The sequence below is a fragment of the Scyliorhinus torazame genome, chromosome 5 (genome assembly GCF_047496885.1).
Source record: "Scyliorhinus torazame isolate Kashiwa2021f chromosome 5, sScyTor2.1, whole genome shotgun sequence".
Lineage (NCBI taxonomy): Eukaryota > Metazoa > Chordata > Chondrichthyes > Carcharhiniformes > Scyliorhinidae > Scyliorhinus > Scyliorhinus torazame.
Window position 1 is genome coordinate 114,652,560 of NC_092711.1, and position 25,736 is coordinate 114,678,295.

Consider the following 25,736-nt stretch of genomic DNA (forward strand, 5'->3'; position numbering starts at 1 on the left):
GGTGATGTGCAGGGTTTGCCGAGCTGACCAACTCTCCTGGTGAAAATTCAGGCACAGTCTGCACTGAAAGACTGGCGTTCTGCCAGAGCTGGGAGCAGGCCGCCTCGGGTAAGTGTCTGTTTCTGGGACACAGAAACAGGAAGGAACATGGTTCTGTGCATTGAGAAAGGTCCAATCTATGTGACAGACAACATCTAGGCAGCACGCAGTCTGAGACAATGGACTCAAATACATTCCAGTAAAATATGGGACTGTTCGTCACCCCGGGTTTTGCATCCACCCCGGGAGGTGAGAGTGCATGGGATTAGGATTTACTGCTTTACAGGTACAATTGAAGAAAATATGCTTCATGGAAAATAGAATTGTATGTTCAGAATTTCACTCCTCTATTTAAAGTTTTGTAAACTCTTTTTCCAGTGCATTAGAATGGGTGGATTTACAAACAGGAAGCTCAAACTGAACATCTCAGCATGATCTGGCAGAGTTACTGAGTCACCACGGCCTGAATATCATCAATCATTGAATTTAGAAGGAGAAATGATTATGTTTTCATAGATTTTACATAAGAACATAAGAACTAGGAACAGGAGTAGGCCATCAGGCCCCTCGAGCCTGCTCCACCATTCAATGAGATCATGGCTGATCTTTTGTGGACTCAGCTCCACTTTCCGGTCCGAACACCATAACCCTTAATCCCTTTATTCTTCAATTTACAGTGCAGAAGGAGGCCATTCGGCCCATCGAGTCTGCACCGGCTCTTGGAAAGAGCACCCTACCCAAGGTCAACACCTCCACCCTATCCCCATAACCCAGTAACCCCACCCAACACTAAGGGCAATTTTGGACACTCAGGGCAATTTATCATGGCCAATCCACCTAACCTGCACATCTTTGGACTGTGGGAGGAAACCCACGCACACACGAGCAGAATGTGCAGACTCCGCACAGACAGTGACCCAAGCCGGAATTGAACGTGGGACCCTGGAGCTGTGAAGCAATTGTGCTATCCACAATGCTACCGTGCTGCCCAATGCTACCGTGCTGTCTGTGCGACACCATTTAAAACATCAGTGCGACTGGAAAAGCATAAAGACTCACACTGGAGTGAGAGGTTCCAGTACACTCAATGTACAAAGAGCTTTAACCAGTTAAACAGCCTGTAAAAATCATCACACGATTTGCAGTGGGGAAAAAGCGTACTCGTCTTCAACTGATTGTCCAAACTGGAAAGACGCAGGGAAACTAGAATCATGGAGAATCCGTGGAAATGTGAGGACTGTGGTAAAGGATTCAATTCTTCATCCAGGCTGGAAATCCATCGACGCGTTCACACATGGGAAAGGCTGTTCTGTGTGTGAGAGGAGATTCACTCAGTCATCTGCCCTTCGGTTACACCAGCGAGTTCACACTGAGAAGACGCCATTCAGCTGCACAACCTGTGAAGAGAAATTCAAGTCCTTATCCATGCTCACTGAACACCAGCGAATTCACACGGGTCAGAAACCATTGTTTCTCCTCTTTTCCTGCTGTCTCCCATCATGCTCTCTCAGCGCGCATCTTGTCTGTGAGACTTACCCTTTGCTCCTTTGACCCAATTCTCACTAAACTGTTCAACATCAAACTTCCACAATCATATAATTTACAGTGCAGAACAGGCCATTCGGCACATTGAGTTTGGGCACTCTTTCCTTGGGCACTGGCCCAAGGAAAGAGCATCCTTCTCAAGCCCACACCTCCACCCTATCCCTGTAACCCAGTAACCCCACTTAATCCTTTTGGACACTAAGAGCAATTTAGCATGGCCACTCCGTCAAACCTGCATATCTTTGGACTGGGGGAAAACCGGAGCACCCGGAGTAAACCCACGCAGACACGAGGAGAACATGCAGACTCCGCACAGACAGTGACCCAAGCGGGAATCGAACCTGGGACAGTGGAGCTGTGAAACAACTGTGCTAACCACTGTGCTACTGTGCTGCCCCTGATTTATTGGATTCGAGTTCAAATACCAGCCACGATGGAAGCATCTGCTGTGGTGGGATTTGAACCTGCATTCTCAGAGAATTGTGCTGGGTCTCAGGATTACTCATCCAGTAACAATACCACTACAGCATCACCTCCCCAGTCAAGCGCTTTGCAGAGCTCGTCCGGGATATGAACCTGGGACATCTCGCATTTTGGAAAGCCCCGAAGCGAAAATCATACTCCACGGTTTCGACGGTATCTCCATGGAGTCAGTGTCTTTGTCGTTTCCTCTTTAGACAATCAAGTGAAGCTTGGTCCTCACACAGAACACGTGTATGGTTTCTCCCCTAAGTGAATGTTGTGGTGTTTTTTCAGGCTGTGTAACTGGTTAAAGCTCTTTCCACAGTCAGTTCACTGGAACACACTCACTCAGGTGCGTGTGTGTCTCGGTGCTTTTCCAGTCACACTAATGTTTGAAATATTTTCCCACAAACAGAACAAACATTTTTCACTCCACATTTATTGTCTGAGGATATTCAGGCCCTGATCAATTGAGTGACACTGTCAGATCTTAATGTGATGTTTTGTTTGTGTTTCCTGTCTGAAAATCTTCTCCTAATGCCCTGGAAAAGGAGTTTACAAAGGCCACACTATCAGTGCAAGATAGAAATTCAGAACAGACAATTCCAGTTTCTGCGTTACATTTTTTTTCTCTCTTCTGTCCCCAAAACTGTAAATCCCTGTCTCACACACTCCCCCCTCCTCCCTGGGGCTGAAATCCAAATAAAGTATTTGATCATTATTTCTGTATCCTTTTACCAAAGTTATATAATTAGAGGCAAGAATATGCTTTATAAGTCACTTCATTCATGACTTGTGACAGACATTAATCTGAATCACCCTGACTGACCAATTAGAATAACAGAGGTGAACCTTGTGTCCAGAACAGACCATGTGGAGATTTGACGTGAAGATTGTTTCTCCAAATCTTCCAGGGTTTCCTTTGTTCTTCCTCTCCCTCTCGAACTAAGTTATACCGGATATCAGACTTAGAGCTCATTCTGGTTCTCTTCCTGCTGACTAAATAACTTCAATCAAATATGGAGAAGACTGAATCCACTGGTCGGTCCCTGCTCCAATCTCCATTCCTGAATACCAACTCTATCCATCTCCCTGGCAACAGTCTGAGACTTAGCCAGTCTCTTTGTAAACTTGGTTTCACACTTGATCCAATATGAGCTTCTGACCTCATAGAATTTACAGTGCAGAAGGAGGCCATTCGGCCCATCGAGTCTGCAACGGCCCTTGGAAAGAGCACCCCAGCTAAGCCCACAGCTCCACCTATACCTGTAACCCCCAACCTTTTTAAGATACTAAGGCAATTTGCCATCATCACCTCCCAATTCGACAACTCCATTACACACCTGACTGCTCTACTACACTCTACCTCTGTAAACTTAAAGCCATCCAAAAGTCTGCTACCCATGTCTTAATTCACAGCAAGTTCCTTTCCCCTATGATCCCTGTGCTCCGAGACTTGCATTCGCTCCCAATCAATTCTCACCCTCGTTTTCAAATCCCCTCCATGGCCTCATCTCTCCCTGTGTCTGTCATCTCCTCCAGCCCCACAACCCCCTGAGATATCTGCTCTGATCCTGGACTCTTGTGCACTTCCGATTCCAATTACTCCACCATGGATTTGTTACCTCGGCCGCAAGCACTATATTCCCTCACAAACCTCCCCGCCCCCACCTCACTTACCTCCTTTAAGATGATGTGGAGATGCCAGCGTTGGACTGGGGTGGGCACAGTAAGAAGTCTGACAACACCAGGTTAAAGTCCAACAGGTTTGTTTCAAACACTAGCTTTCAGAGCGCTGCTCCTTCCTCAGATGAATACCTTAAGATGCTCTTTAAAACTCACCTCTTTGACCCTCCCGGCCGAGCCCAGCATCGGCACTGCGCATGCTCCAGCTCACAATGCCCATGAAGTGATTGACGGCAGCTGTGGACCAGTAGCAGGAGAGGATTGGGCCTGGAGGACCGAGTGGTTGCAGCGGGTCCACGAACCAATCGGAGTGAATGGGGGGCGGGGCTGAGCCCGGTCTCCCACGTGGTCTAGAGCATGCGCAGTACCGATGACAACTCAGGATTCAGACGGTCGGGTGGAAATCCTCAGCCGGTCAAATTCGCTCGGGTGAGTTATGAGGGAGGGATGGAGCCGGCGGATGGGTCGGGACGATTCATAAAAACCCCGTGCAGGCCCCAAGCACCGAATGCGAAGCTAGGATACAGCAGTTGAACCGGCGAAAGCTGCTCGGGCTTTTCCCCGAGACAGGCCCGGGTGGCCGGGCGCATGCGGAGGGAGGGAGAGTCTCGGTTTTTCTCCGCCTCCCATTCACTCTGATTGGCTGGAGGACTAGCCGCTCTTGTTCGGTCTTCCAGCCCCGCCCCCTCTTAGTGGTCCGAACCCGCTGTCAATCAGTCCCCGGGCATTGTGAGCTGGAGCAAACCCTTCACCATCATTGTCAGCTCCCTGGTTTGCAGCTGCGGAGCTTCTCCCTCCCTCCCGGGAACAGGCCCAGGTTAACGGGCACCATCCTGCTTCAGACACTGGAGGGTGGTTCGCATCAGGAGGATGGGGGAGAGGGACAAGAAATAATAGCTTCCACTTTGCACTCTAATCAATGAGGACTCTGATCTCTGGCAAGGAAGGGAACCTTAGCAGGTGGGCGGGGAGGGTTCACAAATACCCGCTGGAGACCCCAAACCCCCAATAAGACCCATTGATTTTATTGTCAGTCTGCAGACAGGAGCTGGAGAACTGAACACAGGCAGAGGAGAGGGAGGAAGAAAACTGGGAGTGGAGGAAAGAAATGGTGCAGATGGTGAGATGGGTTTGGATTTCAGCCCAGGGAGGAGGGAGAGTGTGTGGTGTGCTGGGATTGACAGCTTTGGCGGAACGAGAGGAAAACATGTTCCAGAGAAATTAGAATTGCCTGTTCAGAATTTCTATCCTGGACTGACAGTGATGGCTTTTGTAAACTCCTTTTACAGGGGGTTAGAACTGGAGAATTTGCACACAAACTGAACCCAACAAAAAGGTTTGTCTTTGCGAATTCTATCTTGCATTGACCGTGATGACTTTTGTAACATGAGAGATTACAGCTCTCAGGAGAGATTAATTGGAGTGGGTCCTTTTTTCTATCGACAACAACAAATTAAGCAGTGACCTGCTATAAATCTTTTAAATTACCAGTAGTTTGGAGAGGGGCAATGTGAGAGAGTGACAATCAATAAACAACAAGTCATAAATACAAGAAAGTTACAAATAAATCCAAGGGGACAATACGGACAAAATTATTTATTACAGATTCAGAATGTGCAACTCATTACCATGGAAAGGAGTTGAGGAAAGTGCTGTGATGTTTTCAAAAGGAAACGGGACAAGCACATGAGAGAAAATGGAATCGAAAATCAGCTGAAAGGCTGAGATTTGATAGGTGTGACAGTCGGAGATGTGTGCCGAGTATTGACAGCAGCAAAATCTGTGAAAGAATGGTCTGTTTGTGTCTTATATATTCACAGTATTTCAATGTAATCTCCTTTTACAGAATACTTGCAGATGCAAACATCATATTGAGATCTGACAGAATCACTTGATTCATCAGGACCGGCCTTTCAACGTGGAAGGAGAACTCTGTTTTGTCTTTCGGAAAAAAAATCAAAAATCACTGTGATTGGAAAAGCACCTAGACACAGACATCGAAGTAATTTTCCACAGTTAGCTGAGTTACAGAGGAACTGAGCTTCAACCAATCACATGGCGTGAAATTGAATTGCAGCATTTACATCAGGGAGACACCGTACTCAGGCTTCAACTGATGATCCAAGTTGGAGAGACATAAGGACATTCGCACCAAAGGAATCAAGAAGCAGCAATAGGACATTCAGCCCCGTGAGCCTGTTCCACCATTTAATAACATCACGGCTGATCTGATAGTGACCTCAAATCTGCATCCCACCTACACCTGATAACTTGTCGATAACCATGAAGAAAGCATGGAAATGTGGGGACTGTGGGATGGGATGCTACTACCCGTCTCAATTGGAAACTCATCGACGTATTCACACTGGGGAAAGGCCGTTCACCTGCTCCGTGTGTGGGAAGGGATTCACTCGGTCATCACTCCTCCTGAGTCACCAACTTGTTCATACTGATCAGAGACGTTTTAAATGTGCTGACTGTGAGAAGAGCTTTCAAAGTAAAAGGAATTTATTGATGCATCAACACACTCACACTGGGGAGAGGCCATTCATCTGCTCCGTCTGTGGGAAGGGATTCACTCAGTCACCCCACCTCCTGACACACCAACTTGTTCATACTGATCAGAGACCTTTTAAATGTGCTGACTGTGAGAAGAGCTTTCAAAGTAAAAGGAATTTACTGATGCATCAACACACTCACACTGGGGAGAGGCCATTCATCTGCTCCGTCTGTGGGAAGGGATTCACTCAGTCACCCCCACCTCCTGACACACCAACTTGTTCATACTGATCAGAGACCTTTTAAATGTGCTGACTGTGAGAAGAGCTTTAAAAGTAAAACTTATTTACTGATACATCAACGCACTCATTCTGGGGAAAGGCCATTCACCTGCTCCGTGTGTGGGAAGGGATTCACTCGGTCATCACTACTTCTGAGACACCAACTTGTTCATACTGATCAGAGACCTTTTAAATGTGCTGACTGTGAGAAGAGCTTTAAAAGTAAACAGAATCTGCTGAAACACCAGCGAGTTCACACTGAAACAGAATCATAGAATTTACAGTGCAGAAGGAGGGCATTTGGCCCATCGAGTGCACCAGCCCTTGCAAAGAGCACATTACTTAAGCCCATAGCTTCAACCCAACCTATAACCCCACCTCACCTTTTTGGACACGAAGGGCAATTTAGCATGGCCAATCCATCTAACCTGCACATCTTTGGACTGTGGGAGGAAACCGGAGCACCCGGAGGAAACCCACGCACACACAGGGAGGCTGCGCAGACTCCTCACAGACAGTGACCCAAGCCGGGAATCAACCCTGGGACCCTGGAGCTGTGAAGCAACGGTGCTAACCACTGTGCTAGGGTGTGGGAGGAGATTCACTCAGTCAAACAACCTGCACAGACATCAGCAAGTTCACAGGCAACAGCAGGGTTTGGATTCAGCTGTTGTTGCTGCTGTTAGCCACATCCAGGACTGAATGATGCCTGGATGTCTGTTTCCAGTGGGGCTCCACAGTTTCCGGTATATATCAATGATTTAGACTTAAATGTATGCACCAGGATTATACAAAAGTTGCTCATGTGTATTAGACAATGAGGGAGAAAGCCACGGACTGGGTCAGGTGGATAGAAAAGTGGTAAATGGAAATTTAGATAATGAGAGGTTAGGAACACACTTCAGTTAACTCCTGATAAAAATGAGGTCAATTAAGGAAAATGGGAAAACTGATTGGTGGGGAAGCTACAAATAATCCTTTCTAAAAAAATTAATTCAGAATACCCAATTAATATTATTTTTTCCAATTAAGGGGCAATTTAGCGTGGCCAATCCACCTAACCTGCACATCTCTGGGTTGTGGGTGTGAAACCCACGCAGACACGTGGAGAATGTGCAAACTCAACACGGACAGTGACCCAGGGCCGGGATTCAAACCCGGGTCCTCAGTGCTGCAGTCCCATTGCTCCACGTGCTGCTTTGGCTACAAATAATTCTAATAACTTTATTGAACAGTTCTCAAATGGAAAGGCACTTGACCACATTACACAAAGGATCTGCAATAGACATTTGGTCTACCAGGTCATATTTAGGGCAAGATTATAAACAGAGAGCATTCATAAAGTGATTATAAAAAGAAGCAATGCTGAGCAAGGCTAGGAGAGTGAGCAAAGAAGTGGCAGATGGAATACAATATGGAAAAGTGTGAGGTTATGGACTTTGGAAGCAGACATAGACTGTTTCCTAAATGGGGAAATGCTGAGGAAATCACAAGCACAAAGGGAATTGGGAGTCCTTGTTCAAGATTCTCTTCAGGTTAATGTGCAGGTTCAGTCAGCAGTTAGGAAGGCAAATGCAATATATTCATGTCGAGAAGGCTAGAATACAAGACCAGGGATGTAATTCTGAGGCTATACAATGCTCTGATCAGACCCCATTTGGAGTATAATGAGCAATTTTGGGTCTCCTATCTAAGGAAGGATGTGCTGGTCTTGGAAAAGGTCCCGAGGAGGTTTACAAGAATGATCCCTGGAATGAATAGCTTGTCGTACGAGGAACGGTTGAGGACTCTGGATCTGTACTCGTTGGGAGTTTAGACGGATATGGGGGGATCTTATTAAAACTTACAGGGATACTGCGAGGCCTGGGTAGAGAGGACATGGAGAAAATGTTTCCAGTTGTAGGAAAAACTAGAAGCAGAGGACACAATCTCAGACTAAAGGGCGATCCTTTAAAACAGAGTAAGAAGTCTTACAACACCAGGTTAAAGTCCAACAGGTTTGTTTCGACTCACTAGCTTTAGGGGCACAGTTCCTTCCTCAGGTGATGAGGAGGAATTAAAACAAGAGATGAGTCGGAATTTCTTCAGTCGGAGGGTGGTGAATCTGTGGAACTCTTTGCCACAGAATGCCGTGGAGGCCAAATCACTGAGTGTCTTTAAGATAGAGGTAGATAGGTTCTTGATGAATAAGGGAATCAGGGGTTATGGGGAGAAGGCAGGAGAATGGAGATGAGAGAAATATCAGCCATGATTGAATCTGCTCCGCCATTCAATGGGCCGAGTGGCCTAATTCTGTTCCTATGTCATATGATGTGAAGAAAAACATTCTGTGCTGCGTGTGGGATCATGAAGGCACTGCTCGAAAATGTGGTGGAGGCAGATTCAGTTGATGCCTTGAAAATAATTGGACAACTATCTGTTACTATCAGATCAGCCATGACCTTATTAAATGGTGGAGCAGACTGGGCTGAATAGCCAACTCCAGCTCCTTGCTCATCTATTCGTATCTTTTGAGGAGAAAAATATCTGCAGAGTTCAGGGCCAATGACAGGGGATTGTGTCTGTTGCAGAAAGTTGGGTGAAAACAGCTTCTTCCTCGCTATTACCAGACTCCTAAAGGACCCTCTTTTGGACTGACCTGATTAATACTACACTCCTGTATGTTGCACTCAATGCCTTTGTCTATATATTTACATTGTGTACCTTGTGTTGCCCTATTATGTATTTTCTTTATTTACTTTCTTTTCATGTACAAAATGATCTGTTTGAGCTGCTCGCAGAATAATACTTTTCACTGTACCTCGGTGCACGTGACAATAGACCAATCCAATCCATATCGAGGGAGCAATCTGCCTCTCTTGCATTGGTGCACTGCATTTCCCTCATAACACAGAGGCATAGAAGGTGACAGCACAAAACAAAGGTTGTTGAGTGCCTTTGTTTTGTGCTGTCACCTTCTATGCCTCTGTGTTATGAGGGAAATGCAGTGCACCAATGCAAGAGAGGCAGATTGCTCCCTCGATATGGATTGGATTGGTCTATTGTCACGTGCACCGAGGTACAGTGAAAAGTATTATTCTGCGAGCAGCTCAAACAGATCATTTTGTACATGAAAAGAAAGTAAACAAAGAAAATACATAATAGGGCAACACAAGGTACACAATGTAAATATATAGACAAAGGCATTGAGTGCAGCATACAGGAGTGTAGTATTAATCAGGTCAGTCCAAAAGAGGGTCCTTTAGGAGTCTGGTAATAGCGAGGAAGAAGCTGTTTTCAATCTGTTCGCGCGTGTACTCAGACTTGTATCTCCTGCCCGATGGAAGAAGTTGGAAGAGTGAGTAAGCCGGGTGGGAGGGGTCTTTGATTATGCTGCCCGCTTTCCCCAGTCAGCGGGAGATGTGGACAGAGTCAATGGATGGGAGGCAGGTTCGTGTGATGGACTGGGCTGTACTCTCTGAAGTTTCTTGTGGTCTTGGGCCGAGCAGTTGCCATACCAGGCTGTGATGCAGCCAGACAGCATGCTTTCTATGGTGCATCTGTAAAAGTTGGTAAGAGTCAGTGTGGACATGTCAAATTTCCTCAGTTTCCTGAAGTATAGGCACAGTTGTGCTTTCTTGATGGTAGTGTCGATGTGCGTGGATCAGGACAGATTTTTGGTGATGGAGACCCTGTAGCCCAGTGCAGGAGAGGCTGGTTGTTGGGCAGTGTGAGCTGAACATACATGGCTGGATAAAGACTGAGGCAGATGTCAAGTACCTTGGAGTGAAAACAGGTCTGGAAGGAGTGGGTCAAAAAACCTGGGGAGTTGCATTTTGCATGAATCGTGAGTGTGACCCAGTGACAATTATGAACAGTAAACAAACCTATCACTGATTTGATGAGATGATTTACCGTGTCCCAGGTGTTGTAAATACTGTAGATCAACCTGCTTTCTGCCCATGTCTAAGTGTTATCTTAGACCAAGAATAATGTGCTTCTGTATTAAATAAAGTATCCAAACTTTTCATTGTGCTTCATGCCCAGCATCTTGCCTAACTGTGGATCTTCTGTTTGGCTGACTGGGAAATAGAATCTTCCTGTTTACTAATGGCTCTATGGCGGCTGCGTTACCCAGAATCCCCCGCGCTGCAGAAAGTTCCCGATCAGTGAGTGTACGAGGCCAGTGCGCAGGTGCAGTGTGGGCGTGTGCTCGGAGCATGCTCAGTGTCAGTCATGGTGAGAGAGTGAGGAGGAGCTGGGTTGAACACAACAGTGAGCTGTACCCCTGTGAAAAGGGCATCTGCCAGTCTCTGTTTGACTCTCCTGCAGCTTCCTGTCATGATTGAGTTGGACAAGGAACCCTCATCATTTGAGCTGGAAAAGGCCATTGATTGCTGAGCAAACAGAAAGGTGCCCGGCAAGGATGGAATTCCAGCTGAACTGCTCACACAGAAAGTCCCATCAACTGTCACACCTTCCTGCCCTCCCCTTTTGGGCTGTGAGACTGGTCCACAAAACATATCTGATGCAATAAAAACAGCAGTGACAGAGGAGACAGCATCAACTACAGGGACATCTCACTCCCTAGAGTCAGGGGAAGACCTTCACTTGGGTGATGTTTAAAAGATTCATCTACTTGCAGACTGAGTGTATCTAGAAGCACAGTGCGGTTTCTGTGCTGACAGATCTACAGTGAACATGATCTTCTCCACACACCAGCTACAAGGAAAGAGAACAATTGGGATTTGATCTAAAGTGTCAGTGCTGAGAAAGTGAAATGTTCTAATTACTGAGTGAAAGTAAACCTTTCAGTGTGAATCACAATTTACTGGTACAATTGGAAAAGGCACCAAAACGTTTCGATCTCTGAAGATAAACTTCAGCATTGAAGTTATGTTTCGGAGCTCACAAGCTGTGGGAAGCTTTGTGAATGTTTCCTCTTCCCTTTTGTAAACAAGCAGAGAAGTTAACCCTTTGCCCTGACAGCACGGCAACAATTTGAAATAAAGACTTTGACTTTTAAAGATTTGGCTTCATCCCATTTGTTGGGGTCATATTTCCGGCTGCGGGAATCATTACGGACGGGATGGAAATTTGCCGGAACATTTAAAAAAATAATCCTACTCTTTATTGTCACAAGTAGTCTGACATTAACACTGCAATGAAGTTGCAGTGAAAAGCACCCAGTCAGCACATTCCGGAGCATGTTCAGGTACACAGAGGGAGAATTCAGAATTGTCATGTGAGAGTACCTTTAAGAACTGTGTGTTTATCAAATAGCTGTAGTGAAGACAGACAGCCCAGCTCCACCCACACTCTGATATCACTGCAGCTATTTGAGTTTGCACATTCTCCACGTGTCTGTGTGGGTTCCCTCCAGGTGCTCCAGTTTTCTCCCACCATCCAAAGATGTGCAGATTTGGTGGATTGCCGATGCTAAATTTCCCCTTAGTTACCAAAGGTGAAGTGGGGTTACGGGGAAATGTCAGAGTAAGTGCGCCTTGGTGGGGCGCTCTTTTGTATGGTTCGTGCATGCAAACTTGATGGGCTGATTGGCCTCCTTTTGCACTGCAGGGATTCTGTTGAATTAATCTCACATTTTCTGTTTTTACTCTATATGACATACCTTTTCAATCCACTAATTATATTTATTGAACCACTGTACCATCAACTGCCAGGAGCAGTGTGTTGATGTTTCAGCTATTCCAGCATTGAGTGACTGTGTGGAGTTTGCACATTCTCCCCGTGTCTGTGTGGGTTCCCATCAGGTGCTCTAGTTTTCTCCCACCGTCCACGGGTGTGCAGGTTATGTGGAATGACCACGCTAAATTGCCCCTTTATAATATAATCTTTATTGTCACAAGTAGGCTTACATTAACACTGCAATGAAGTTACTGTGAAAAGCCCCGATTCGCCACATACCGGTGCCTGTTCGGATACACAGAGGGAGAATTCAGAATGTCCAAATTACCTAACAGCACGTCTTTCGGGACTTGTGGGAGGAAACCGGAGCGCCCGGAGGAAACCCACACCGACACAGGGAGAATGTGCAGACCCGACACAAACAGTGATCCAAGCTGGGAATCGAACCTGGGACCCTGGAGCTGTGAAGCAACGGTGCTAACCACTGTGCTACCAAAAATGTTTAGTTGGAGTTACTGGGTTACGGGGATGGGCTTAAGTAGGGTGCTCTTTTCAATGGCCTCCTTCTGCACTGTAAATTCTATGATTCTGTAGGATATCCTCTCTCAGTCTCATCCGATGGTTCTGTCTGGTGGTATTTCCCTGACGTCAGCAATGTTGCTGCACAGTGCTAACCACTGTTTGTCTCTTGTATTTCACTGTGACAGGGCAGAGACCTGATTGAAAGGATTCAAACATGGGAGTTTTGGGAAAGATGAGCAAGGATTTGGGAGGTGACAACAAGTTCAAAGAGTTTGGAGAGGAGAGGGAGGTTGAAGATGGGGCAGTAATTTGTAAGGATGGCAGGGTCAAGATTTTTTTTATTGAGGAGGGGGTGATGACGGCAGATTTGAAGGACAGAGGGACAGTACCTGACGAGAGAGAAATGTTGACAATATCCATGGACACAGGGTAGTTGGCTGATCAGTAGCTTAGTGGGAATTGGGTCGATGGAGCAGGAGCTGGGACTCATGGACAAGATGAGGAGCATGAGGGGAGATGGGAGAGAAACTAGACAAAGATGAGGGTTCAGGGCTCAGGCAAGGATGAAATTTAGAGACAGTTTGGTCCAGTGGGCTCGTGGAAGGGAGGGAAGCAGCAGAGGCAGCTGATCGGATTTACTCAATCTCAGTCACAAAGAAGCTCCACAAGCTCCTCACACGTCTAGTTGGAGGAGAGGATGGAAGAGACAGGGGAGAGCGAGAGTACTTCAAAAGGAACTAACTTGTGTCAGAGATATTAAAAAGTTTCAACACACTGCGTATTTCACACAAATCTTATTTGACATTTAGCCAGAATATTAGCCCCTGTAAATGGGCTGGAGTTTGTTATCAGCAGAAAGAGACCCAAATGAACATGGTTCAGTCCTGAATGTGAGTAACAGCAAAATCCAATCACTGGTTATTTGTGGCCTCGTTGGTGTCTCAGTAGGTGTGATGAAGTGGTGAATCCCTTCCCACACTCGGAGCAGGTGAACAGCCTCTCCCCAGTGTGGGTTCGCTGATGTACAATGAGCTGAGATGATTGTGCGAACACATTCCCACAGTGAGAGCACCTATACGGTCTCTCGTCAGTGTGAACACGTTGATGGCGTGTTAGATTCCCAGAATTTTTATAGCAATTCCCTCTTGGCAAGAGTAGCCTACTTAAGCCCACGCCTTTACCCGATCCCCGTAACACAGTAACCCCACCTAACCTTTTTGGACAGTAAGGGGCAATTTAGGCAACAAGACCAATCCACCTAATCTGCACATCTTTGAACTGTGGGAGGAAACCGGAGCACCCGGAGGAAACCCACGCAGACACGGGGAGAACATGTAAACTTCACAAGGGAGTCACCCGAGGCCAAAATTGAACCTGGGACACTGGAGCTGTGATGCAGCAGTGCTAAACATTGTGCTACCGTGCCTCCCTTGTGTCATCGTGCCGCCCTCATCTTATTTTACATTTTAAAAATACAAATGTAACTAATATGTCAGCTGTGTTAACAGGCTTTTCCCGTTTACCTGATACATGATCCAAAACTGGAATGCCAACGTGACCTTCAGATCTTTAATCGTTTGGTCCTTCGCTATGAAATGGCCGCCTTGAATCGCATTTACTCTCTTCCTCAATCAGCCTCTGCAATGCTTTTCTTAAACTTACCTGCTTGGCCAATTATCCGACATCTGACACAATACCCTCTCATGTAGTGAGGTGTCACATGGGGAAGGGAATCCTTTCCCACAGTCCGCACATTTCCGCGGTTTCTCCTCAATGTGACTGCATTTGTGGCTTGCGAGGCCTGATGATAGAGCGAATCCTCGTCCACACACACAAATCAAGTACGGTTTCTCCCCACTGTCAACGATGCTTTTTCCTTCCATGATCAAAGAACGATGATATTCAGGAGATGATAAATTGAGGACTCTGTCAGATCCTGATGTGATGCTTGGTTTGAGTTTCCGGACTTTGAATCCTCCCCTTCGAACACCCTGTGAAACTGATTGAAAACAGAAATTAGGGAGTGAGAGAGATCCCACAAAAATACAAAGGCAGGTTGTGAAATCGCTGAATGATTCTGGTCATTTGTTGGGCCGGCACTTGGAAAAAATGACCATGAAAACGGCTGGATTGTTCTAAAACCCATTTGACCTCTTTGGGAGGAGAAAGAAAGAGGTGAAGAGGGATTTTGTATATCTACAAGACATATTAAGACAAAGCATATTCGAGCTTCAGCTTCATAAATTGAAATATTGATACTGAAACTATGCTTCTGGTGGCAAAGTGGTTAGCACTTCTGCTTCACAGCTCCAGGGTCCCGGGTTCAATTCGGGTCTCGGGTGGCTATGTCTGGAGTTTGCAATTTCTCCCTCTGTCTGCGCGGGTTTCCTCCGATTTCTTCCCACAGTCCAAAGATGTGCAGGTTAGGTGGATTGGCCGTGATAAATTGCCCCTTAGTGTACAAAGGTTAGTTGGGGTCATTGGGTTCCAGAGACAGGGTGGAGGGGTGAGCTTAAGCTTAAGTAGGGTGCTCTTTCCAAAGGCCAGTGCAAACCCGATGGGCTGAATGGCCTCCTTCTGCACTGTAAATTCTATGATTCTGCACTATAGGAATTCCATGAAGCTCTGGTCACCACGTTTCAGGAAGGATGTGAAGAGGGCAGCACGGTGGCACAGAACGTTATCCCTGTTGCCTCACGGCGCCGAGGTCCCAGGTTCAATCCCAGCTCTGGGTCACTGTCCGTGTGGAGTTTGCACATTCTCCCAGTGTTTGCGTGGGTTTCGCACCCACTACCAAAGATGTGCAGGCTAGGTGGATTGGCCACGCTAAATTGCTCCTTAACTGGAAATAATTAATTGGGTACTCTAAATTTTTTTAAAAAGGAACGATGTGAAGGTTCTTGGAGAAGGTGCAGAGGAGATTTATCAGAATGGTTCCAGCAAAGGAGGTTGAGGGGAGATTTGATTCAGGGACACAGGATTATGCCAGGTTTCGATCAGGTGGACAAAGAAACTCTGTTTCCATTCACTGATCGTACAAGCAGTCAGGACACAGATTTAAAGTTTGGGGTAAAACCTGGATTGAACTATACAAGATCCTGAGGTGTTTTGACAGGGTGGATGTGGAGAGGATGTTTCCTCTTGTGGGAGAATCTAGAACGAAGCGTCACTATTGCAAAATAAGTGGTCACCCATTTCAGATGGAGATGAGGATTTTTTATTCTCTTGAGAGTTGTAAAACTTTGGAACTCGCGTCCTTAAAAGGCAGCGGAAGTAGAGTCCTTGAATATTTTTAAGGCAGAGTGGGATAGATTCTTGATGGTCAAGGGGGTGAAAGGTCATCAGGGGTAGGCAAGAATGTGGAGTTGAGGTTAAAATGAGATCAGCCGCAATCTTATGCAATGCTGATCAGGATTGAGGGACCGAGTGGCTTGTTCCGAGTTTGTATGTAAAAGGTACAGGAGATATGAGGTGATATGAGATGTATGTTTTTACACAGCGAGCGGTAATGACCTGAAACTTGCTGCCTATGAGGGAGTTTGAAAATAGACACAACGAATGATTTGATTTCAAAAGGAAATTGGATGGACATCTGAGGGAAATAAACCTGCGAGGATACAGGGAGAGAGCAGGAAAATGGGACTGACTGGATTGCCCCAGAGAGCTAGCATGGATTCAATGGGCCGAATGCCCTTCTTTGTGCCATCATGTCTCTGACTCTTTTGTGCAATCTAGTTTTGTAATTTAACTCCGGGGGTTCAGATATCACTCAGGTAAATCTGAGCTACACTCCCTCCGAGGCCATTCTACTTCCTCAGGTTTGTTGCCCAGAACTGAACACAGTTCTCCAGGTTTGGCCTAACCAGGGTTTGTGAATCTCGGGGCTTTTCCAGTCACACTGAGACCTGAAATCTTCCCTCACAGACAGAACAGACAAACCTTTTACCTTCCACACCCAGATGCTGCTGAAATTCAGGTTCTGATGAATTGAGTGACTCTGTCAGATCGCAATGTGACGTTTGGATTGTGTTTCCTGTCTGTTAGAACATAGAATTTACAGTGCAGAAGGAGGCCATTCAGTCCATCGAGTTTGCACCGGCTCTTGGAAAGAGCACCCTACTTAAGCCCCACACCTCCACCCTATCCCCAAAACCCCACCTAACCTTTTTTGGACACTAAGGGCAATTTATCATGGCCAATCCACCTAACCTGCACATCTTTGGACTGTAGGAGGAAACTGGAGCACCCGGAGGAAAACCACGCAGACACAGGGAGAACATGCAGACTCCGCACAGACAGTGACCCAAGCCGGGAATCGAACCTGGGGCCCTGGTGCTGTGAAGCAACCGTGCTAACCACTGTGCTACCGTGCTGCCCTAAACCTCTACTTCCAGTATCCTGTAAATTTACAGAAACCTCACTGTCAGTTTAGGATAGAAATTCACAACATTCTCTCCTCGCCAACTTTGATTAAATGTATTCCTGGAGGTTTGATCACATGACCTGCCCCCATCCTCCCGCCATTAATCGGTCAACACATCCATCCTTGTGACACACTGCCTTCCTCGGCCAATTGGGAAGCAAAAGGACTCATTACCTTACAGGACAGTGATTGACTGTCAGCCAAACAACCTTTATCCCATTTTCAATATTTTTATATCCGCTGAACAGAAATGTTCAAAGAAAATTTCAAAAAAATCTTCTTTACTGTCCTCATGATTTCCCAGACACCCAGACATGAATCTGACCAAGGCAGAAAGTAAAATTTGAATTCATTAAAAGTCTAGTGGTGACCATGAAACGATTGTCGATTGTTGCAAAGAGCCACCTTGTTCACTGATGTCCTTCAGTGAAGGAAATCTTCTATCCTTACCTGGTCTGGCCTACACGTGACTCCAGATCCACAGTCAGCTTGTTGACCCTTAAAATGCTCTCTGAGATACACTCAGTTGAAGGGCAATTAGTGCTGGGCAGTGAATGCTGGCCCAGCCAGCGACACCCACATCCCGTGAATGAACAGAAAAGAAAATCTGCCATCCTTACCTGGTCTGGCCAACACGATTCCAAACCACAGCAATGTGGTTGACTCTTTAATGCCCTCCGAGATGGCCGAGCAAGCCACTCAGTTCCAGGGAAATTAGGGATGGGCAATAAATGTTGGCCCAGCCAGTGACTCCCACAAATGATTAAAATAAAATCCTGGAGACTCCAGTCAGTCAATCCGGGAGAGTTGGCATCCGGTCCAGGCTCGCAGCGCATGCGCCCTGCGGCTCCTTGTCCTCTGTAAAGATGGCGGCCGGTAACCCGGGCCTGTCACCGCTCAGCTCTCACTCTGTTCGGTGCTGTTTAAGACGGGACCGTTAACATTTTCCTCGGGAGTTGAAGCCTCCACGGGGTATTTATGAAGCCTCCCGGCTCACTCCGCAGCTTCTATTGTTCCCCAGCCACCCACCGGATCCATTCCTGAAAGTCGCTCGATTGTTTCTTTCCCGCTCCTCGCACCGTCAGCGACAACCTGAACCGCGCATGCGCTGGGCACAGCCCGAACCGTCACAATGCCCAGAAGTGATTGGCGGCGGCTCCGGCCAATAGGAATAGAGCGGGCGGGAGCCGCTGATCCTCCCGCCAATGGGAGCGAATGAGGGGCAGACTGGACTGTGAGTGAAGCATGCACAGTGCAGGTGATGGGCAGACGGGTCCACAATGGGTAAAGGGGGTGATGGCGGGGCGGAGGGTCCGGCGAGTGGGCGGAGAGGCTCCAGAAACCCCGGGAATAAATGGAGCGGATCCCCCTCCCCCCCGTTTACACCGAGCTGGGCTGCAGCTTCCAGATCAATGAAGAGCCGCTTTGTATCAGGTTGGCCATTGGTTCCAGAGGTTGTTCCCTGGTCTCCAGCGTCGCTTCTTTATCAGTAAATCATTGAATTGTTACAATACAGACTGAGGCCATTCAGCCCGTCCTGTCTCTCTCTGCAAGAGACTATCAGCTCCTCCCACTCCCCTGTCCTTTCACCAACAAGACCAGCAGCAAATATTCCCCATCCCCAGTTACCTGTGGAGAAGATGATGTTTGACCTTCTTGAACTGCTGCAGTTTGTGAGGTAGCATGGTGGCGTGATGATTCTGATGTGATGTTGAGTTTCCCAATGCCCAACCTCCTGTAAAATTGACTGAAAACAGAAAAGAGCGAGTGTGACAGTGAAATTGAGCTGAATTAATCTGGTCATTTGTGGGCAGGCACTAGGAAAAAGTGACCATGTAAACTGCCCCAACTGGTTCAGTAATGTCCTTCAGAGAAGGAATCCTGCCAACTGGCCTGGGCCAACACAAGATTCAGACTACTATAGGAGGAGGGAGAGGGGAAGAGAGAGTGAGAGAGGTGGGAGAGGTAGGCAATGAAGGAAAGGGTTTTTATACATCTACAACTTGACCAGAAGTTTGACAAATTTCTCAAACCTTCAGCCTCCTTCACTGTAAAGGACCAGGGCAACATGTGTATGGGAATGCTATCACCTACAAATTCCTCTCCCAGTCACACACCGTACTGACATCCTGTACTGGATGAGCAAACATTTACTGCATTTAAACATTGCAAAAAATGATCACATTGTCTTTGCTTATCTGCTATGAACTCCATTTCCTCAACACTTACTTGGTAATGGATTTTGTAAAACATTTTTTTTTTCACATTTTGGCTTTTGTTTATTTTTAATGACATTTTTTTTTTTAGATTACCCAATTGTTTTTATCCCAATTGAGGTGTAATTTTAGCATGGCCAATTCACCTACCTTGCACATCTTTTTGAATTGTGGGGGTGAGTCCCACACAGACACGGGGAGAATGTTCAAACTCCATAAGGACAGTGACCCAGGGCCGGGATCAAACCCGGGTCCTCGGTTAACCACTGAGCCACCGTGCCTGCCCCTAGTGATTTATTTTATAAACTTTTTTACAGAATATTACAAGGGGAGAATTTACAGATGGAAACTCCAATCAAACTTCACATCAAGTTTTAACAGAGTCACTCCATTCAGCAGGACCTGAATATCATTGGCCTGTGAATGTGGTAAAATAAAAGTTTGTCTGTTCCGTCCGTAGGAAAAGATTTTCTTTTATAAAAATAAATTTAGAGTACCAAATTATTTTTTTACAGTTAAGGGGCAATTTTGCATGGCCAATCCACCTCACCTGCACATCTTTGGGTTGTGGAGATGACACCCAGGCAGACACGGGAGGATTCACCCACAGTGACTCGGGGCCGGCATCGAACCCAATTCCTTAGCGCCACAGGCAGTGTTAGCACTGCACCACCGTGCTGCCCCTAGGGTTGAGAGTTTCCGACATGGATCTTCATGTGACTGAACAGAGCCGCACATGGAGTCAGACATCCGTTGAGTTAGTGGGATTCAGGGAGCAGGATTTGGTTCTGTTTCTTTACTTCTCTGTTGCTACTCTGATCATAGATATCTGGGTCTGTGCAAATCGGGGTAATGGAAGGTCAAGTAACCAGGACAAAGGATAATGCAGTTTGCTGGCCAGGTTGTCTCCATTCTGAGCAATGTGGAATAAGCTTCTCCCAGTCATTGAAAATGTTGCCCCCTACAAACATGGCGGCCGCACATGCGCTCTACTGCACATTGTCCCGCATAAATATGTCGGTCGTTACCCCGAACCGATCACTGGAACCTCGCGGCCCCGCTCCGTGAAACGGGGGAACTAGGAAGTGATCTTTACGGGTATGGACTTGCACAACATGCTTAGAAACCTTCTCCACTCACCAGGCAGATCATCGCTCCCCGCGTTCCACAATATTCATCTTACCCTTTGTGGATCCGAGATAACAGCTTCTGGGCATCGCCATTACCCGCAGTGCGCATGCTTCAGACGAAGTCCCACCCACCCTCACTCACTCCGATTGGTTGGAGGACCAGCCTCGTCCGCTCACTTAGCCAGCCCCGCCCCTCTTTCTATTGGTCCGGAGCTGCCGTCAATCACTCCCCGAGTATTGTTTGTGGAGCATGCGCAGTGCGGTTCATGTCCAGGGACAGAAGCTTGTTTGTCTCATCTTCAGGCGGGAAGAAGGCGGATAAGCGGAGGCAGCGTCAGGGGCAGTGGGTGGGAGTGGAGGCCTCAACACCCCCAATAACAAACTAGCGGCACCGCCTCAACACCCAACACAACGGCAGCTGCCGCTTTCTCCCGGTGCCGGGCCCCAGTGGACAAATGTGGCTTCAGGAAGGAAATGCAGCAATGGATTTGTTCAGGAGAAATTATCTTCAACTCACTTTGCTGATCCTGAACATGAAATGAAAATGAAAATCGCTTATTGTCACAAGTAGGCTTCAATGAAGTTACTGTGAAGCCCCTAGTCGCCACATTCCAGCGCCTGTTCGGGAATTGAACCGTGTTGCTGGCCTGCCTTGGTCGTCTTTAAAAGCAGCGATTTAGCCCAGTGTGCTAAACCAGCCCCAGATCCTGGAGCAGGAGGAGAGAATGGGGGCAATTTCCTGCTCTCACACTGATGGATTTGTTAATGCAGATAGTAGAATTTAAATTCAGTGAACAATCTGGAATTTAAAGCTGTACTCAGTATTAATGACCTTGAACCATTGTGGTGAGTTTATGGGAATGGCAAAATGTATGCGACTGGAATTTGCAGCTTTGGGAAATGAGAGAAACAATTATTCCCCAGAAACTAGAATTATCTGTTCTGAATTTCTGACATGTGTAAACTGATTTTACAGGGTTACAAGGCATGGATTGACAGAAAGGAAACTCAAATCAATTATCACATCGAGATCTGACAGTCACTCAATTCATCAGGATCTGAATGTTATCAGCTTTTGAATGTGGAAAGAGAAATGTTTGTCTGTTCTGTCTGTGGGAAAGGATTTCAAACATCATTGTGACTGGAAAAGCACAGCGACACACACACACCCGAGTGAGAGTGCTGCAGTGAACTGACAGGAAAGAGCTTTAACCAGTTGCACAGCCTGAAAAACACCACACCCTCACAGCGAGAAGAAACTGTACACGTGTTCTGTGTGTGGAAGAAGTTTCAACTGATCATCCAAAATGGAGAGACAGAAGGACGCCGGCACCATTGAGAAACCGTGGAAATGTGGGGATTGTGGGAAGGGATTCCGTTTCCCTTCTGAGCTGGAAACTCATCACCGCAGTCACACCGGGGAGAGACCATTCACCTGTTCCGAGTGTGGAAAGGGATTCACTCGACTAACACATCTGACTGCACACCAACTTGTTCACTCTGACATGAGACCTTTTAAATGTTCCGATTGTGAGAAGAGCTTTAAAAACAAATTTAATCTTCTGACGCACCAGCGAGTTCACACTGGGGAGAGGCCGTTCACTTGCTCCGAGTGTGGGAAGGGATTCACTCAGTTATCCAGCCTTTTGACACACCAGCGAATGCACAGCGGGGAGAAACCATTCACGTGCACTGATTGTGGGAAGAGATTCGCTCAGTTATCCAATCTTCTGACACACCAGCGAGGTCACACTGGAGAGAAACCATTCACCTGTCCTGAGTGTGGGGTGACATTCGCTCAGTTATGCAAACTGTTGGATCATCAGCGGGTTCACACTGGGGAGAGACCATTCACATGCTGTGTGTGTGGGAAGGGATTCGCTCAGTCATCCACCCGGCTGAGACACCAGCGCATTCACACTGGGGTGAGACAGTTTATCTGCTCTGAATGTGGGAAGGGATTCACTCAGTCTGCCCAACTCACCTCACACCAACGTGTTCACTCTGACGCGAGACCTTTTAAATGTTCCACCTGTGAGAAGAGCTTTAAAGGCAAAATGGATCTGCTGATTCACCAGCGCAGTCACACTGGAGAGAGGCCGTTCACCTGTACCATGTGTGGGAAGGGATTCACTCAGCATTCCCTCCGGCTCAAACACCAGCGCAGTCACACCAGGGAGACATTATTCATCTGCTCTGTGTGTGGGAAGGGATTCACTCATTCATTCACCCTGCAGAAACACCAGCGAGTTCACAAGCGATTACAGGGGTTGGATTCTGATATTGCTGCTGTTAATCACATCCAGGACTGAACCATGTTCATTCTGACAGTTGGAGTTTGTTTCAGTTGTTGTTAATTATTCCTGTGACTCGGCCGGAGTTTAATATTCTGTATATAGATTAATTAAATTAGATTTGTGTTAATGACAGTGTTCCAGTCCTTGATTTCTGTCAGATAGGAGGAAACTGATTGATGTCCTGTTCCTGACTGTTCCATTGTTGTGTCTTTTCTGATTTGTTTTGTATGATGTGGTAAAGTAAAGAGTAAGACCAGAGAGAAAGGTAAGAATATGGGAAATGATAAACAGATTGTGGCAGGAAGAGACGGAAAGAACACATTTAAAATTACATCAGATAAACGTTACAAATATAATAAAAGAACAAAACCAAAGGCTCTGTAGCAAAACACAAGTAGCATTTGAAACAAAACTGATGAATTGCCAGCACCTATAGAAATAAGTAAGTACGATCTGATGGCCATTGCAGACATAGATTGGGACCTGAATTTTTTTATATTCATTCATGGCATGTGGGTGTCACTGGCCAGTCCAACATTTATTGCCCATCCCTCATTTCCCTTCAAAAGGTGGTGATGAGCTGAATATTGTAATGCATGTGAAATTTAAGAAGGACAGAAATCTTGGAAAAGATGGAAGAGTGCCTCTGTTAATTGTTGATGGTGTTAGCACATTAGACAGGGATGACCGAAGTTCAGGAAACCAGGATGTAGGAATGGTTTGGTTTGAGATGAAAAATGGTAAAGGCAAGAATTTACTTCTGGGAGTGGTGTGCAGGCCTCCTAATTGTAACTACACAGGAGACCAGAGTTAAAAGAAAGAGATAATGGGAGTTTGTCAGAAAAGGTACAGCGATAATCAAGGGGGATTTTAGTAAAGTTATAAACTGGAAAAATCAGATGGTCGAAGGTAGCATAGGTGAGGAGTTCACAGAATGATTTTGCGATAGTTTCTACAATCAGCACATTTTGGAGCCATCCAGAGGGCAGTTTATACCAGACATCGTATTGTGCAAAAGGATGAATTGATAACCTCATGGTGAAGACATCCCCAGGTAACAGTGATCATAATTTGATTGAATCTGACATGCAGTTTGAGGGGAAGAAGATTGAGTCCAAGACGAGTAAGTTAAGCTTAAATAAGAGCAATTATTTTTATTTATTTATTCATTTTTTAAAAATTTAGGATACCCAATTATTTTTTCCCAATTAAGGGGCAATTTAGCGTGGCCAATCCACCTAGCATGCACATCTTTGGGTTGTGGGGGAAATAAGAGCAATCATTAGGGCATCAAAACAGAGCTAGCTAAAATGAATTGGCAAATGAGCTTGTGTGTCAGGTAAATAGAGATTCTGTGCCAGACATTCAAAGAGATATTTCATTATACACAGAATAGATATATTTTCGTGAGAATGGAAAATTCCAGGGGAGGACCCAGCATCTGTCTTTAACTAAAAAAGTTAAAGAAATATTGATATGGGCCAGGGTTTAAAAAGCTCCAAACTATTTCATGGAGTTCACCTGACCTCCAATAGTTTATCAATTTTGATTACGAGGAGCACAAGGGCCTACTTTTCAGGTGTTATTCAACAGAGGCCTTAAACACTTTCAAACAAAACAAAGATAATTCGACAAATTCAGCTAACATTTTATAAGCACACACACTAAGCATTTTTATCAACTGCAAACATAAATACCCCACACAGCTACAGTTCTCTCTCTCTCTCTATATATATATATATATATATATATATTTATATATATATAACCCTTAATAACTTCCCTTTCAACTGTTTCAATTTGATATCAATATCCACTAAACTAGGAAAAATTATTTTACCCAAAACAGTAGGTTTGAATTCTTTCCAGAGAACAGTTATCACTTTTAAATTATCAAGTGATCTGGACACCTTTTAACATGCAGAGGGAGACAAAATAAACCTTCTTTGTCTGAATTCAGCTTTCAACTGTCTAAACCGAAAGTAAAACTCAGCGCCACAGCCCAGCTCCACCCACACAATGACATCACTGAAGCCATGTGATAATAGAACTCATTTCTTAAAGGGACAATCACATTACAATATCAATGTTTTTTAAAAATTATATAGCAGTGCAAAGGCAGATGACAGGTCAGAACATTTGGCAGAGTATAAAAGCACAAAAATATTAATAAGATGAGAATAATTAGAGTACCAGAGAAAGCTGGCGAGAAATATAAAGACAGATAGTAAGAGTTTCTATGGATATTTGTGGAAGTAAATAATTCAAGTGAGTGTTGATTCTCCAGAAAGCTAGTCTGGAGAATTAACAATAGAAAGTAAGGAGATGTCAAATGAATTGATCAGGTATTTTCATCAGTCTTCACTATAGAGGAATCACGTAACATTCCAGAAATATCCGTAAATCAAGAAATTGAAGGGATGGAGGAACACTCACCAGGGAAGTGGTAATGAGCAATGTTTTGAGTCTGCGAGCTAACAAAACCCCGGTTCCTGGCGGACTTCATCATCAGGTCTTGAAAGAAGCAGCTTAAAGAGGGAGTTGATACACTCTTTTCATTGTCCAAAATTCACTAGATTCGAGGAGGATCCATTAAATTGGAAAATAATAAATGTAATTCCTTTATTCACAAAGGGAGGGGAACAGGTGGCTGGAAACTACAGGCCAGTTAGCCTAATATTAGTCATAGGGAACATGTTTGAAGCTATTATTAAAGATGCAATGTCAGATCTCTTAGAAAAGTCAAGGCAATCAGGCAGTGTCAACATGGTTTTATGAAAGGAAAATCACATTTAACCAATTTATCAGAGTTACTTGATGGGGTCACATGACTGTGGATAAAGGGGAACGGGTGAATGTACTGTCCTTAGATTTCCAGAAAGCATTTGATAAGTTATATCAAAGGTTATTACAGAAAATAAAAACTCAGGATATAAGGGATAACATACTGGCATGGACTGAAGATTGGCTAACCAGTGGGAAACAAAGAGTAGACATAAATGGGTATTTTT

General features: G+C 45.6%; 1 protein-coding gene across 1 annotated transcript; it reads left to right on the forward strand.

The window, feature by feature from the left end:
- Nucleotides 1-20,688: 20,688 nt before the first annotated feature.
- LOC140419499 (uncharacterized) lies at nucleotides 20,689-22,852 on the forward strand. Its single transcript, XM_072503380.1, has 2 exons — nucleotides 20,689-21,274; nucleotides 21,405-22,852. The coding sequence occupies exon 2, from the start codon at nucleotides 21,736-21,738 to the stop codon at nucleotides 22,738-22,740; it is 1,005 nt and encodes a 334-aa protein (XP_072359481.1). The 5' UTR covers nucleotides 20,689-21,274; nucleotides 21,405-21,735; the 3' UTR covers nucleotides 22,741-22,852.
- The last annotated feature ends 2,884 nt before the right edge of the window (nucleotides 22,853-25,736 follow it).

Excerpts from the sequence above, each read along its gene's own strand:
- LOC140419499 (XM_072503380.1), top strand. The coding sequence starts at position 21,736 with ATGGAGAGACAGAAGGACGCCGGCACCATTGAGAAACCGTGGAAATGT.